Below are 13557 nucleotides of genomic sequence, written 5' to 3' on the forward strand. Positions count from 1 at the left end.
GGGTGCCTTATAAACAACAGAACTTTATTCCTCACAGTTCTGGAGGCTGGGAAGGCCAAGATCAAGGTGCTGGAAAACTCAGCATCTGGTGAGGGCCCACTTCTTGTTTCATAGATGGCATCTTCTTCTTGTGTCCTCACATGGTAGGAGGGGCAAGGGAGTTCTCTGGGGTCTCTTGTCAGGGCACTAATCTCATTTGAGAGGGTCCACCCTTACGGTTTAATCACCTACCAAAGCCCCCACCTCCTAATATCATAACATTGGGGGTTACGATTTCAAGATATGAATTTTGGGGGGATATAAACATTCAGTCTGTAGCAGATAGACTATAATGTACAACTAAAAAGCAGAGTTGGAATCCTTCACAAAAATTATAAATATATTTATGAACCTGAAGAATGGGTGTCAAACATAATTGGAAAAAAAAATCAAATTTTGTTTGCTCACTAGGAGAATCACAGATGTTTTCTTCATTCTTGTACCTTAAATTTGTGCAGTTGAGTGTTTCTTATTGTCTTCTTACTATTACATTTATCATTTTGTTTTCCATAGACATGAGGCCATTATTATCTCAGGAACTGAAATGGCCAAACAAATCCAGAAAGAAATACAGCAAAGTGTGGAATCATGGATTTCCCTTGGGAACAGAAGACCTCACCTCAGTATCATTTTAGTGGGAGATAACCCAGCAAGCCATACGTATGTCAGGAATAAGATAAGAGCTGCCTCTGCTGTAGGTAGGTATGTTTTTTAGTTGTAATTGTTACTGAATATGTTTTTTGTTTTTACTTCAAAGTGTGATAATTATGAGTGATAATTATCAAATAAGTGCCATATGAGTAACATGTATTATTATTATTGGAGATTATTCAATTACCAAAATTTATGTTAATTTCTTACTGTTTTTCTTCAAATTTCTCATAGAATCATTCAGTTTGATTTCATATCCTATGGTGACATATGAGAGGAATACTTTACATTTAAAGGACCTGCTTTTTATTACATTTGCTTTAATCAGGTAATAAACCTTGCTAGTTCACTCTGTTGAACTTGGCCTAATAGTGTTGGTGGTAGTGGTATTTTTACTCTGTTCAAATATACTGGTAGTAGCTTATCACAAATAAGTGAAAGTTATCACATGAAATACTGGGCCAAAGAATGCATGTAAATCATGAGAAAACACCTGTACTATATGAAGAATCCCTCCTGATGGTGCTTTTAATATCATCTTTGTAGAAAGGCCTTTCCTCCCAGGGGACAGGAGCATAGGAAACCAACAACAAACACATTCTTTAAGACACTGTTAATGAAAAAACACATCTTGGTTAGTCAAGTGACTTTCTCTGCTTGTTTTCTTTTAGGTATCTGTACTGAGCTCATTCTAAAACCTAAGGATGTTTCTCAGGAAGAACTTTTGGATATAACTGGTCAATTGAACATGGACCCAAGAGTCAGCGGTATATTAGTTCAGTTACCACTGCCAGGTACATAATGGTCTTCTATATATCTGATTTGTTTAGGAGAAAGGGCATCTTTTAACATTATATTTTGACACTGCACATAACTTATAAAATACATTTACAAGGAGGCTAATTATTATACTAATACTAGGTGTAATAGGTGATGATTTCTGAATTATTTATGCTTACAGTGATGGAAAACTATGAAGAAAAATTTAGGCATTGGCAATACATGCACTCCTTTTTTGGCCCAATAGTGCAGGACCATAAAAATGACTATGCAGATTGAAACTGGGCAAAGCGATCTCAATAATCAATGGGAAAAATAACAGTTTTTCTGTGATGTTTCAAAATTTTTGTCAAAGCACTAAAAACTCTCCTACTGTGGTTTATAAATGTACAGGGAAATGAAAAAATGGTAAAACTAATATTTATTCAGTACACTGTAATTTAAAACATTAGAAACTTTGAGAATTATAGGTGTTTGATATCTTTGCAAAAAACTTGTCAAAAGTAGTTTGAGCAATGCTTGCCTTATTTTATAACATGATGTGGAATAAGCATCTTTTCTATGCCTTGCTGAATTGAACTATCCTATTCACTTCTAAGTTTGGATCAGCTTCCAACATTGTGTCCTTTGTCCCTTTAATGTCATGAAGTATCTTTGAGATTTCCTTTAATGGGAAGTTTTATGCTGATGTCACTTCCTCTGGGACACTGTGGTCCTTTCTGTCACAATCACTTTCCTCATTTACCTGGACCAGTTCGCTTTCACTGAGTTCCTCTGGCTGCATGGCTACCTCTCTCCAAAGGGTGTAGGGCCAACATTCCACAGCTGGTGATTTTTTGTATAACTCCATTTACATTCAGTTAGAATCCTGTTGAGGCAACTTACCTTGTTTTTTATGTTTTTCAGACTTTTTCAGCATAGTTCTTATCTTCACTTCATGCGGGTCTAGTTTTCTCCTGTCTTTGCTTTGCTGTCACCGTTTTCAGATCTTCCACTTACATCCAGTTTCACTTCCAGCATTATCATATTTTTTCCTTTGCTGTACTTTCATCTTTATAGGCTACTCTTGACTCTGTCAATTATCCACTTTTATAAAATGTCATGTGGGTTTGACATGGAGACAACTCACTTTCCTCTCTCTGTTTAAACTGAATAACAAATGTGCAGTGACCAATCATCAGCAGACTTCAAAAGAAGTGCTGTAATTGGTCCCTGGTCATGATGCTCATCTGTTATTTCCATGGTGATTTGTGGACTGAAGAGTCAGCCTCACGTATATAATCACTCACAGTTAATATAGCATGATAGCTGAAATCTGAACTGTGTTGTTGGAGGACTGGTGTGATTTAACTAAACTTTGGTTCTGATATTCATGCATATTTGAACTGTGCAAAGTGAGGACTGCTGGTATATATAAATTAGAGTAGTTTTGTGCAGTTTTGAGTTCTGTAAGTTTTGACCAACTGTAATATAATGTGCAGAAGGTAAAGATGCTATTACATGGGATTTTTATATGGCATTAATATTTTCCTCTGTTTAATGATATAACTTAATATCTTAGTATATGTTATAGATTTGTGCTGTTTAAATTATACCAAAATTCATACTTCTAATTCTTTTCCTTCAATATTGCTCTACTGGTAACAAAATCATCAAGTTGGAAAGGATCTTAGAAGTTATCAGTTTCCCCCTGAGAAAAATGCACTGACAGAAAATAATATAGATTCATCATGTTGAAATTAATGTAGTGATACGTCATTTACTTTTAAAACTAGAAAAAGAATTCAACATGTAACATTCTTATTTCATGTCAAAGGAAAATGAGGTCTAGAGAAAATCGGTAGTTTATTAACATCACAGATGTGTGTAAAAATTTTTGCAGAGTTTGTCAGTCATTTGGCTCATGAAAAAAAGAATCTTTTTGCTACCGTATTTGCCAACCTTCTTATAGTTTGCAGTTTTTGAAATTTTTCCCACTTATATTTATCCAGTATTCAAAAAGGTTACATAAAACATGTCACAATATTAATTCTTAAAATGTCCATACTGAAGTGATCTACAGATTCAGTGTAATTTCTATCAAAGTTCCAATGGTGCTTTTTCACAGAAATAGAAAAAAAAAATCCTAAAATTCAGATGAAACCACAAAAGACCCCAAACAGCCAACAAAATCCTAAGCAAAAAAGAACAAAGTTGGAGATATCACACTACCAGATATGACAATTTATTACAAAACCACATGGTACTGACACAAATACAGACATTTAGACCAATGGAATAGAATAGAGAGCCCAGAAATAAATCCATGCATTTAAGATCAACTGATCTTTGATAAAGGTGCAAAAACCACACATGTACAAAGGACAGTTTCTTCAATAAATGATGCTGGGAAAACTGGGTATGCACATGTAGAAGAATGAAATTAGACCCTTATCTCAGCCCATATACAGAAATCAACTCAAAATGGATTAAAAACTTAAATGTAGGCCTGAAACTGTAAAACTCCTAGAGGAAAACTTAAGGGAAAACCTTGTTGACATTAGTTTGGGCAATGTTATGATATGATTCCAAAAGTACAGGCAACAAAAGTGAAAATAGACAAATGGGATTGCATCCAACCAAAAAGCTTCTGCACAACAAAGGAAACAATCAGCAAAATGAAAAGGCAGCCTATGGATTGGGAGAAAATATTTGCATGCCATATATCTGATAAGAGGTTAATATTCTGTTGCTTTGCCTTGCACAGATTTATCACCTCTCTTCCCCTGGGTGACGGAGCCACAGAAGGATTACTCAAAGCCCATCTCTTCTGAGCAGTGAGAGACCCTGAAGGGGTTAATCTCCTGGAACCCTCAAGAGCAAGGCATTCCCTCTTTGGGAAATTAACCATGAATTGGGATTCTCTCCCCACATTCATTTTCCAGACCAGGAAGTTTCAGAAAAAGAACATAGGTGGGGTAATAGTTTAACAATAGAGGCTGGTGGCAAGCAAAGTGACATTCCATAATGCAATTTGCAAAAGGTTAAATCGATCCACCAACAAAAGCTTGATCTGAGCAAACATTGTTTTTCCCTACAGCAATTTCCCTGTATCTTTACATATCAATCAGTCTGTCCTTGAGCCAGCAACCTTGCTGTGTTACAATTCTTTATCTTACAACAGAGACTTTTAGCCTGGGGAAAGTTTCCTGTCTTTTGCAAGGTTAACATTTTATATGTACTTTTAAGAAGTTAGGCTAAACCTGAAACTACAGGGAATTAGACTCTGTGAAATATATTTGCTTTATAAATGTAAGTATACTCCACAATATTCAAAATATGTAAGGAACTCAGACAACTCACTAGCAAGAAAATAAATAACCTGATTAAACATAGGCAAAGGGCCTGAAAAGACATTTCTCAAAGACATATGAATGGCCAACAGATACATATGAAAAATGCTCAACATCACTAATCATCAGGGAAAGGCAAATTAAAACCACAATTAGATGTCACCTCATATCTGTTAGGATGGCTGTTATTAAGATAACAAAAGGTAAGTGTTGGTGAGGATGTGGAGAAAGTGACTTTGTGCATCCTTGTTGGGAATGTAAATTGGTAAGCCATTATGGAAAACAGTATGAAGGTTTCTCAAAAAATTAAAAATAAAACTACCGTATGATCCAGCAATCCCACTTCTGGGTATAGATCCAGGAAGAAATCCTGTCATTTGCAACAATATGGGTAAACCTGGAATACATTATGCTAAGTGAAATAAGCCAGGCACAGAAAGACAAATATTGCATGATCTCATTTATATAAGGAATCTAAAAAAGTCAAACTCCTAGAAACATAGAATAGAATGGTGGTTACAATGGGGTGAGGACTGGGGTGGGTGGGAGTTGTGCTGATGTTGGTTAAAGGATACAAAATTTCAGTAAGGATGAAGTAAGATCTACTGTATAATGTGGTGACTACAGTTTATAACACATTGTATACTTGCCAATTGCCAAGAAAGTAGAGTTTAAATGTTCTTACCACAAAAAAATAACTGATATGTTGGATATGTTCATTAGCTTGATTTAGCTGTTCCACAATGTTTACATATATCATAACATCATTTTGTATACCAAAAATATATTCAATTATTGTTGTTTTTTTAATTTCAGTTTTCCAACTACATTATATTTGGTTTGTCATAGATTTTTAACTGTATTATATTTAGTTTGTCTTAATAAAATCGAATTTATATATGTAGAAATTTTACCCCTTTATGAGCAACATTCCTCATTTGGTGTATTTATTAGCAATTTGCCACTAGATGTCGCTGGTGCCCTGTCTGGACTAGAGACCAAATTGCTTGAGTTCTGTGTTCCTTTCAGTGAGAAGCATAGAGCCAAAGAGACCATGGTGATAACAAATATCTGAAGGCTCTGAGAAAGGGCAGATAGGAATCTGGCTGAAAAGCCAATAATATATAAAATAGTAGTGGCTAATACTGATTACATTGATGTGTCAGCCCTTTACATTTATTAACTCATCGAATCCTCACAGTAATCCTGTTGGATCTATTATTATTACGTATATTTTACCGATGAGGAATTTGAGGTGCAGAGAGGTGAAGTAACTTCCCCCAAGGTCACAGAGCTGCTAAGTAATTGAACTGGGATTTGAATCCAGGCAGACAGGTCCTGCATGCCAAAACTCAACCATTATACTAGCACCCTCATCAGCATATTAATGTTAACTAGTGAGTAATGCATGCATACTATGTGGCAGGTTCTCCTTTATATGAATTATTTTATTTACTTCTCAAAACATCCTTATATGGTAAGAATTTTCTTCATTCTACAGATAAGGAGATTGAGGCACAGAGAAGTTAAGTGAATTGACCAATATTACTTGTTAATAAATGGTAGAGCCAAGACCCAAACCCAGGCTGTCTGGTTCCAGAGGCTGCCATTTAACTTCATGTTACATTATACTGCGTCTCAGAGCATTATAATACATAACACAAGCACATACGTTTCAGAAATTCACATACAAGTTCCTTGTGCATGTAACCACCCTCTTGACCAGAATTCACTGATCTGCTGTCTGGTCTTCCTGCTGCCATGCTTGTAACTTATATTTTTTATGGTTTTACCTTGCTCACAAATGATATTTCCATCTTTATTTACAATTTTTTTGGTAAGGTTCAAAAATGATAGCAGTGAGATTAAAGACAGATATTAAATGTACTATTCCTCCTAAAGTAGCCTGTGTTTTATTTTAGTAATCACATAGTCATATGTTCTTGCTGGAAGAAGATACCATTCAGATATGGATATATACAGTCTGAGTTTATAATCTGACTTTCTGATTTACTGACTGTCACTTAACTTTAATGAGCCTTATTTTCCTCATTGTGAAAAAGAGGGTTGAAAATTGACCTTTTATTCTACTTACTTGCAACATATAGTTTCTTGGTTATAGAAAAAGTTAAAGTAAGAAATCATAAAACAACACATATGTACCTTAAACATTGTATTGTAACAAAGTATTTAAATACTCATTTGTCAGCCTTTTGATGTAAGCTCAAAGCTTTTTGGAGCCCATTGTTTGAATTGTGTAATGTCTTCTGTCATTAATAGTACCTACAATTCATTGCCTATAATATTCAATTTGAGCTGAAACTGAGTGATTCAGTTAGATTTTTTAAATGTCCCCTAATCTTCATAGTTGTCTTGCCCTTATCTAAGTCATTATTAATTCTTATTTCTCATGTCTTTCCAGAACATTCAACATAGTTGTCATAGAAATAACAACTGTTTTCACACTCAACTGTCATTTGTTTATATCATTTTTACTTAAGCTATATAATTTACTATGAAATAACTGGTATAGACAGATTGGGAAATACAAAAAATTGTCTCTTGGTTGTCATGAGATTCAACTGGTAAAGCCAGGAGTGGTTCATTAACTATTCCCTATACTGTTTAGCGAGCTCTGGGCATCAGTCTGCATGTTTTACAGAGGAGGTGGAACTTATTAGTCATTTTGGTAGACTGTCTTTGCAGCAGTGGTTAAGATTGCCTCTCTTGAACGTGACTCATAGGATTGTTATAATGAGCAAATGAAACAATGAGAAAATGAACAAATGAAATGATTCTAGTTGATTATACCTCCAAATTTCTATAATTTGGCTAAAAAATGTGGATTCCAAATGATTTCATGATTAGAAATCTGAAATTATTTTTCACAATTGGAGCAATGTCTTGAGTAAAAGAAATTACAAATTAGAATTATAGTTCTAATGTTGGAGGACTAGTTTGCGTAAGGATTAAACAGAATGTGCAAGCAGTTTCCAGGCATCTCGTTTGGGTAGAAAGTGAAGAAATGAGATAAAATTATGTCCTGTTTAATGGTATCGTGTCTGTCACAAGCTAAGCCCCCAGTTTATGTTTAGAAGTTGTGCAACTTTGGTCAGGATTGGAAGTACTTAGGTTATAATTGTGTGTCTTCAGTCACAAGCCTAGCTATTTGTCCTGTAGCTGGTTCTAAAGCTGGAGAGGAATAAAAATGACCATATGCAGATGCTTACCTTCTCCTGTCCTGACTGTACATAGATTCTATTACTATCAATAAGTGATTATTTTGTCAAGGCTAGAAGGATGTCTGTTATTCATGTTATATTCTTTTTCTCCTCCTAAGTAGGCATTTTATTTGGTTTTAGCTTTTATTGAGTTATATTTATTAAACTGATATTATATTAAAAGTTAAATCTTTTGTGAAGTATGTATCTGTATATAGAGTAAAAAAAAAAAAAAGACAGTGGAATAATGTTTTTTTAAAACTGGGAACCAGTGACATCTTTTTCAAACTAAAGCAATGAAAGGAAAATTATAATATTCACAAGCTTGAAGCACACTGGAATTTTGCTATAAATATTTGTTGTAGTGTGGAATTTGGTATTTGGTACAGGGTAAATTTGGTTTAAGATGGTTTAAATTACATGAACTGTGTGAAAGCATTTAGATTTAAGCCTGGAAAGAATAATCACTCAATAAAATTTTAATATGGTATTTTATGACTAATACTCCATGACAACAAATGTTACTAGTGCCAGTAATGGCAAATATTAACTATTTATTATTGACATACATTGTACTAAAGTGCTTTATATACAATAAATCATTTAGCGTTCAGAACAACCCTTACCAGTAGGTGCTATTTTCATCTGTGGTTTACAGTTCAGGAAACTGAGTGACTTGAGTAACTTGTGTAAGTTCACAGAGGCAGCAAGTAGCAGAGCATTGCCAGGAAAAACAATTACAGTGTCCTTTCAACCATAGTCATAGTCCTACAACAGAAACTCCAAGGCAGGCATCAGGGGAGATTACTTCCTCATATTTGCTTGCTTTCTGAGAAGGCTACTTCTCATTTATTTCTGAAACACAATTAGGTAGAATGGAAAACTAATTCCATCTTATCTATCTTGTTCTAGAGTAGTTTTTCAAATGTTCCCCTCAATTATCTAGTTTCTAGCCTTTGAGGTTTAACACCTTCCAATTCATGTAAGGGAATTGTACAGAGAAATGAGAGTGAAGTATAGCAGTAAAGTACTGAATGTAAAGGGGGTGAGTTAGAGTTGGAATTGAGTGGATTTAAAAAAAATAAAATATTCTGGTAATTAGTAGGTATAAAAATGTGGATATTGACCTAATTAGTAAGTGTGGAGATATGTGTATTTGCCTAAAACTTGATTATTCATTTGGAGAAAAATAAAGCCATGCTATAATTGCTTTTCAGGAAAGATTATCAAATTTATGTGTGCAATTCTTATTACTCTGTTTTTAAAGTTCTTGACCAGAATGTGAAATTTTCATCACCCTTGGACTCCTTCATGTTTGTAGAGCCATTCTCTTTATTTCTAAATGATTTCTAAATTTTAACTTGACCTTTGTTCTAGAATTTTCTTTTGTTTTCTTTTTTTTTTAAATGGGAGAAACTCCAGCTCTGTGCTTGTATGTTCAGAACAATTCCAAATAGGAAGAATTGTCATCAATGTTTCATCCCTGATATCCATCCTGTTATCATGGTAGACTCTTAATGAATTTTATTGAAGAAATGAATGAACCCTGTAGTTTCTCGGCCACTGCCTTATTTGTTGTGGTGATTAACTCTAGTCTCATCCTTCTACATTTTCTCCTACACCTAAGAGAGTAGTATATAAGCTACATCACTGATCAAGATTTTGTGAGGATCTTATATCCTCATACCCTTAAAGCTTCCTACTGTGATAGTGTCTATTATAAAGAGGGCATGCTAGGAAAATGTACATTTTATTACTTGAATAGGGCTTTAGCCTCTGACCTTTCAACTATATTGGTTATCTTTCAAATATACCAGGGCTGACTTCTTGATATCCTTCAGGTCTTAGCTTAAATGCCACAGCTTCAGGGAGGCTTTCCTAGCCCACACCCTCTGAAGTTGTTTCGTTTCTGTTATTCTCTATTTGAGACCTGCTTTTGTTTGTGTGTGTGACAGAGACAAATTAAGCTCTTTATATACCCATATGTCCCCTTATATTTCCCAGCTTGTCAATTAGGTTAAGGCCATGTAACTACTGGCCATTAGATTGTGAAAGGAAGTGACCATTTTTGAGCTACTTCTGGACCAAGATGGTTAAAAGGTGTTGTGCCCCTCTCTCCCACTTGTTGCAGTGTTTTTGTTGCAGTGATCTTGGAAGATAGGTATTACAGATGATTGTAAATTTCAAGAATTAGATCAGTGGAATTCTTATTGCACTTTACATAGATAAGAAATAAGTACTGTAAAGAGACTGAGATTTCAGATTTTTTTTAAAAAACCTATAAACTCACAGACTCAAGATGCTGTCAACAAACTCCTAGCCCATGAAATATGAAAAAAACTATACCAAAGAACATAATAATTAAATTGTTCAAAACCACTGATATAGGGGGAAAAAATCTTAAAATCAGCAAGAGGGAGTTAAAAAAAACAAGTAGTTACATACAGAGGAACAAACAGCAGCAGATTTCTTGTCAGAAATAATTCAAGCCAGAAGGCAATGGAAAAACATCTTTATGTTTTAAAGTACTGAAAGGAAATAAATAAATAAATAAATAAATAAAACCATTAACCAAGAATTTTTATACCCAGTGAAAATACTTTTCAAAACAAAGGCAGAAAAGTATTTTTCAGACATACAGGAAAGGGAGAACCCAGATAAAACTGAAAACAATCATAGCAGACCCACACTACAAGAAATATTAAAGGAAGTTCTTTAGGCTGAAGGAAATTGTACTGGATGGAAATATAGATCTATTAAAAGGAATGAAGAGCTCTGGAAATGGCAACTACATGGATAAATATGAGGGCACTTCAAAAAGTTTGCGGAAACATAGAATTAAAAGATAGTACAAATCATAACCTTTTTGATGACCCATCATAATAGACATATCAAAAATTATAACCATAGGTTTCAAAATCTCTAAATAATTGAGAGAACAAGTAGACAGAAAATCAGTAAGAATATAGATTTGAAGGACAACATCAACCAATTTGACCTAATAAACATGTATAGAACACTCTTTTCCTGAAGAGCAGAGTACACATTTTTTTTTCAAGTTCACATAGAGCATTTACCAAGACATACCGAATTCTAGGTGATAAAACAAATCTCAAATTTAAAAGGATTCATGTCACAAAAAGCATGTTCTCTGACCACAATGGAATTGAATTAAAAATAAATAAAAGAAAAATATCTGGAAAATTCCTAAATATTTGGAAACTAAGTAGTGTACTTTAAAATAACCCACATGTCAAAGAAGAAAATAAAAAGGAGGTTCGAAATTATTTTGAGCTTATTATTAAAAAAACACAACATTTTGAAGTTTATGGGATGCTGTTGAAGCAATACTTAGGGGAAAATATAGAGCACTAAACACCTATCTTAGAAAAGAAGAAAGGACCCAAATCAGTAGCCTCAGCTTCCATTTTAAGATACTAGAAAAAGAAGAACAGATTAAATACAGAAAAAGGACAAAAAAATATATAAAGATCAGAACAGTAATTAATGAAATGGAAAATAGAAAAATAATAAAATCAATAAAACCAAAGCCAGACCTATCAGGGAAGAGAAAATGCAAATTACCAGTATCAAGAATGAGACAAGTAACATCACTACAGGTTCTATAGCTATTAAAAGGATAGTGAGGGAATGTCCTGAACAACATTATGCCAATTAATTTGACAAGTGAGATGAAATGGACAACTTCCTTGAAAGACACAGATTACTGAAGCTCACTCAATAAGAAATATCTGAACAGCTCTATTAAAAAAATGGACTTCACAGTTAAAATCCATTTCATAAAGAAAGCTTCATGTCCAGATGGCTTTCCTGGTGAATTCTATCAAATATTTAAGAAAGAATAATACTAGAGAGGAGGAAATACTTCCTAACTCGTTGTACGAGGACATCATTACCATGACACCAAAAACCAGGCAGAAACATTACAAGAAAGGAAAACTATAGGTCAGTATTCTTCATGAACATAGATACAAAACTTTAACAAGTTAAATCCAACAATGTATAAAAGGGATCATTCATCATGACCAAATGGGTTTTATTCCAGGAATGCAACATTGGTTTAACATTAGAAAATCAAACAATGTATTTCACCATATTAACAAACTAAAAATGAAAAATTACAAGATCATCTCAATAGATACAAATAAATATTTGTAAAAATCTGTCAGTAATTCCTAATAAGAAGCTGTCAAATAACTAATAATAGAAGAGGACTTCTTCAAGGTGATAAAGGGAATGTATAAAAAATTTACAGCTAGTATCATAGTTGATTATGAAAGACTGTGGTTTTTCTTTTTTTTTTTTTACAATCAGGAAGAAGTCAAGGATGTCCACTTTTGCCATGTCTGTTCAACATTGTATGGAAGATTCTAACCAGCACAATAATGCAAGCAAAAATAAATAAATAAAAAGCAGGTGACATGATTATGTAGAAAATGCAATGAAATCTACCAAAAAAAACCTCCCCAAAAAACTACTAGTACTGAGTGAGTTTAGCAAGGTTGAAGGATATGAGATTAATATACAGAAACCAATTTTCACTCTATATACTAGCATCAAACAATCAGATATTGAAATTTAAAAAAGCATTTATAATAGCATCAAAAATATGAAATCCTTAAGCACAAATTTGACAAAAGATGTGAAAAACCTATACGTTCAAAACTATAGAACATTTCTGAGATAAATTAAAAGAGGCCTAAATAAATGGAAAGGCAAAATATTGTCAAGATGTCAGTTCTCTTCAAATTAATTTGTAGATTTACGGTAATCCCAGCCAGAATATCAGCATACTTTTTTTTTTTTTGTAAAAATCGACAAACTGTAAAAATTATGAGGAGATACAAATAAGCTAGAGTAGTCAAAACAATTTTGAACATGAGTAACATAGTTGGAGGATTAACACTACCCAATTTCAAGATACCCAATTTCTAAAGCTATAATAATCAAGGCAATGTGGTATTACAATCAAGCCAGAAAAACAGATCAATGGAACAAAATAGAAAGTCCAGAAATAGATCCACACCTGTACTGATGACTGATTTTTGACAAAAATGGAAAGGCTCAACATTATTACTCATTAGGGAAGTTCTAATGAAAATTATAATAAGATTGCTACATACCTATTAGAGTGGCTGAAAATAAAAAGACAACTGACCCTACCATGTGTTGGCAAGGATGTGGAGGGACAGTAACACATGTTCTGCTAGTGGGGTCGCAAAATGTTGACACACTTTGGAAAATAGTTCGGCAGTGTCTTAGAAAGTTAATGATATCTGTATCTGTCTATCATTTGATCCAGCCATTCCGTGCCTATGTGTTTACCCAAAAGAAAAGGAAACATATATCCATAGAAAGACTTGTAGATGAATATTCATAGAAGCTTTATTTGTAATAGCCAAAACCAAGAAACAACTGACATGTCTGTCAGCAGGTAAATGGATAAACTGGTACATCCGTACAGTGGAATCTACTCAGCAATAAAAAGAAATAACATGTTGATACATGCTGCA

General features: G+C 33.8%; 1 protein-coding gene across 3 annotated transcripts in view; it reads left to right on the forward strand.

Annotated features, from left to right (window-relative positions):
* Positions 1 to 13557, forward strand: part of MTHFD2L (methylenetetrahydrofolate dehydrogenase (NADP+ dependent) 2 like) — a 132399-nt gene that overhangs the window by 17120 nt on the left and 101722 nt on the right. For all 3 annotated transcript variants that reach the window (XM_063108208.1, XM_063108209.1, XM_063108210.1), the window contains exons 2-3: positions 553 to 737; positions 1362 to 1484. In XM_063108208.1, the coding sequence (XP_062964278.1) occupies positions 553 to 737; positions 1362 to 1484 (308 nt within the window). The remainder of the gene's footprint in view (positions 1 to 552; positions 738 to 1361; positions 1485 to 13557) is intronic.

This window comes from Cynocephalus volans, chromosome 9 (genome assembly GCF_027409185.1).
Source record: "Cynocephalus volans isolate mCynVol1 chromosome 9, mCynVol1.pri, whole genome shotgun sequence".
NCBI lineage: Eukaryota > Metazoa > Chordata > Mammalia > Dermoptera > Cynocephalidae > Cynocephalus > Cynocephalus volans.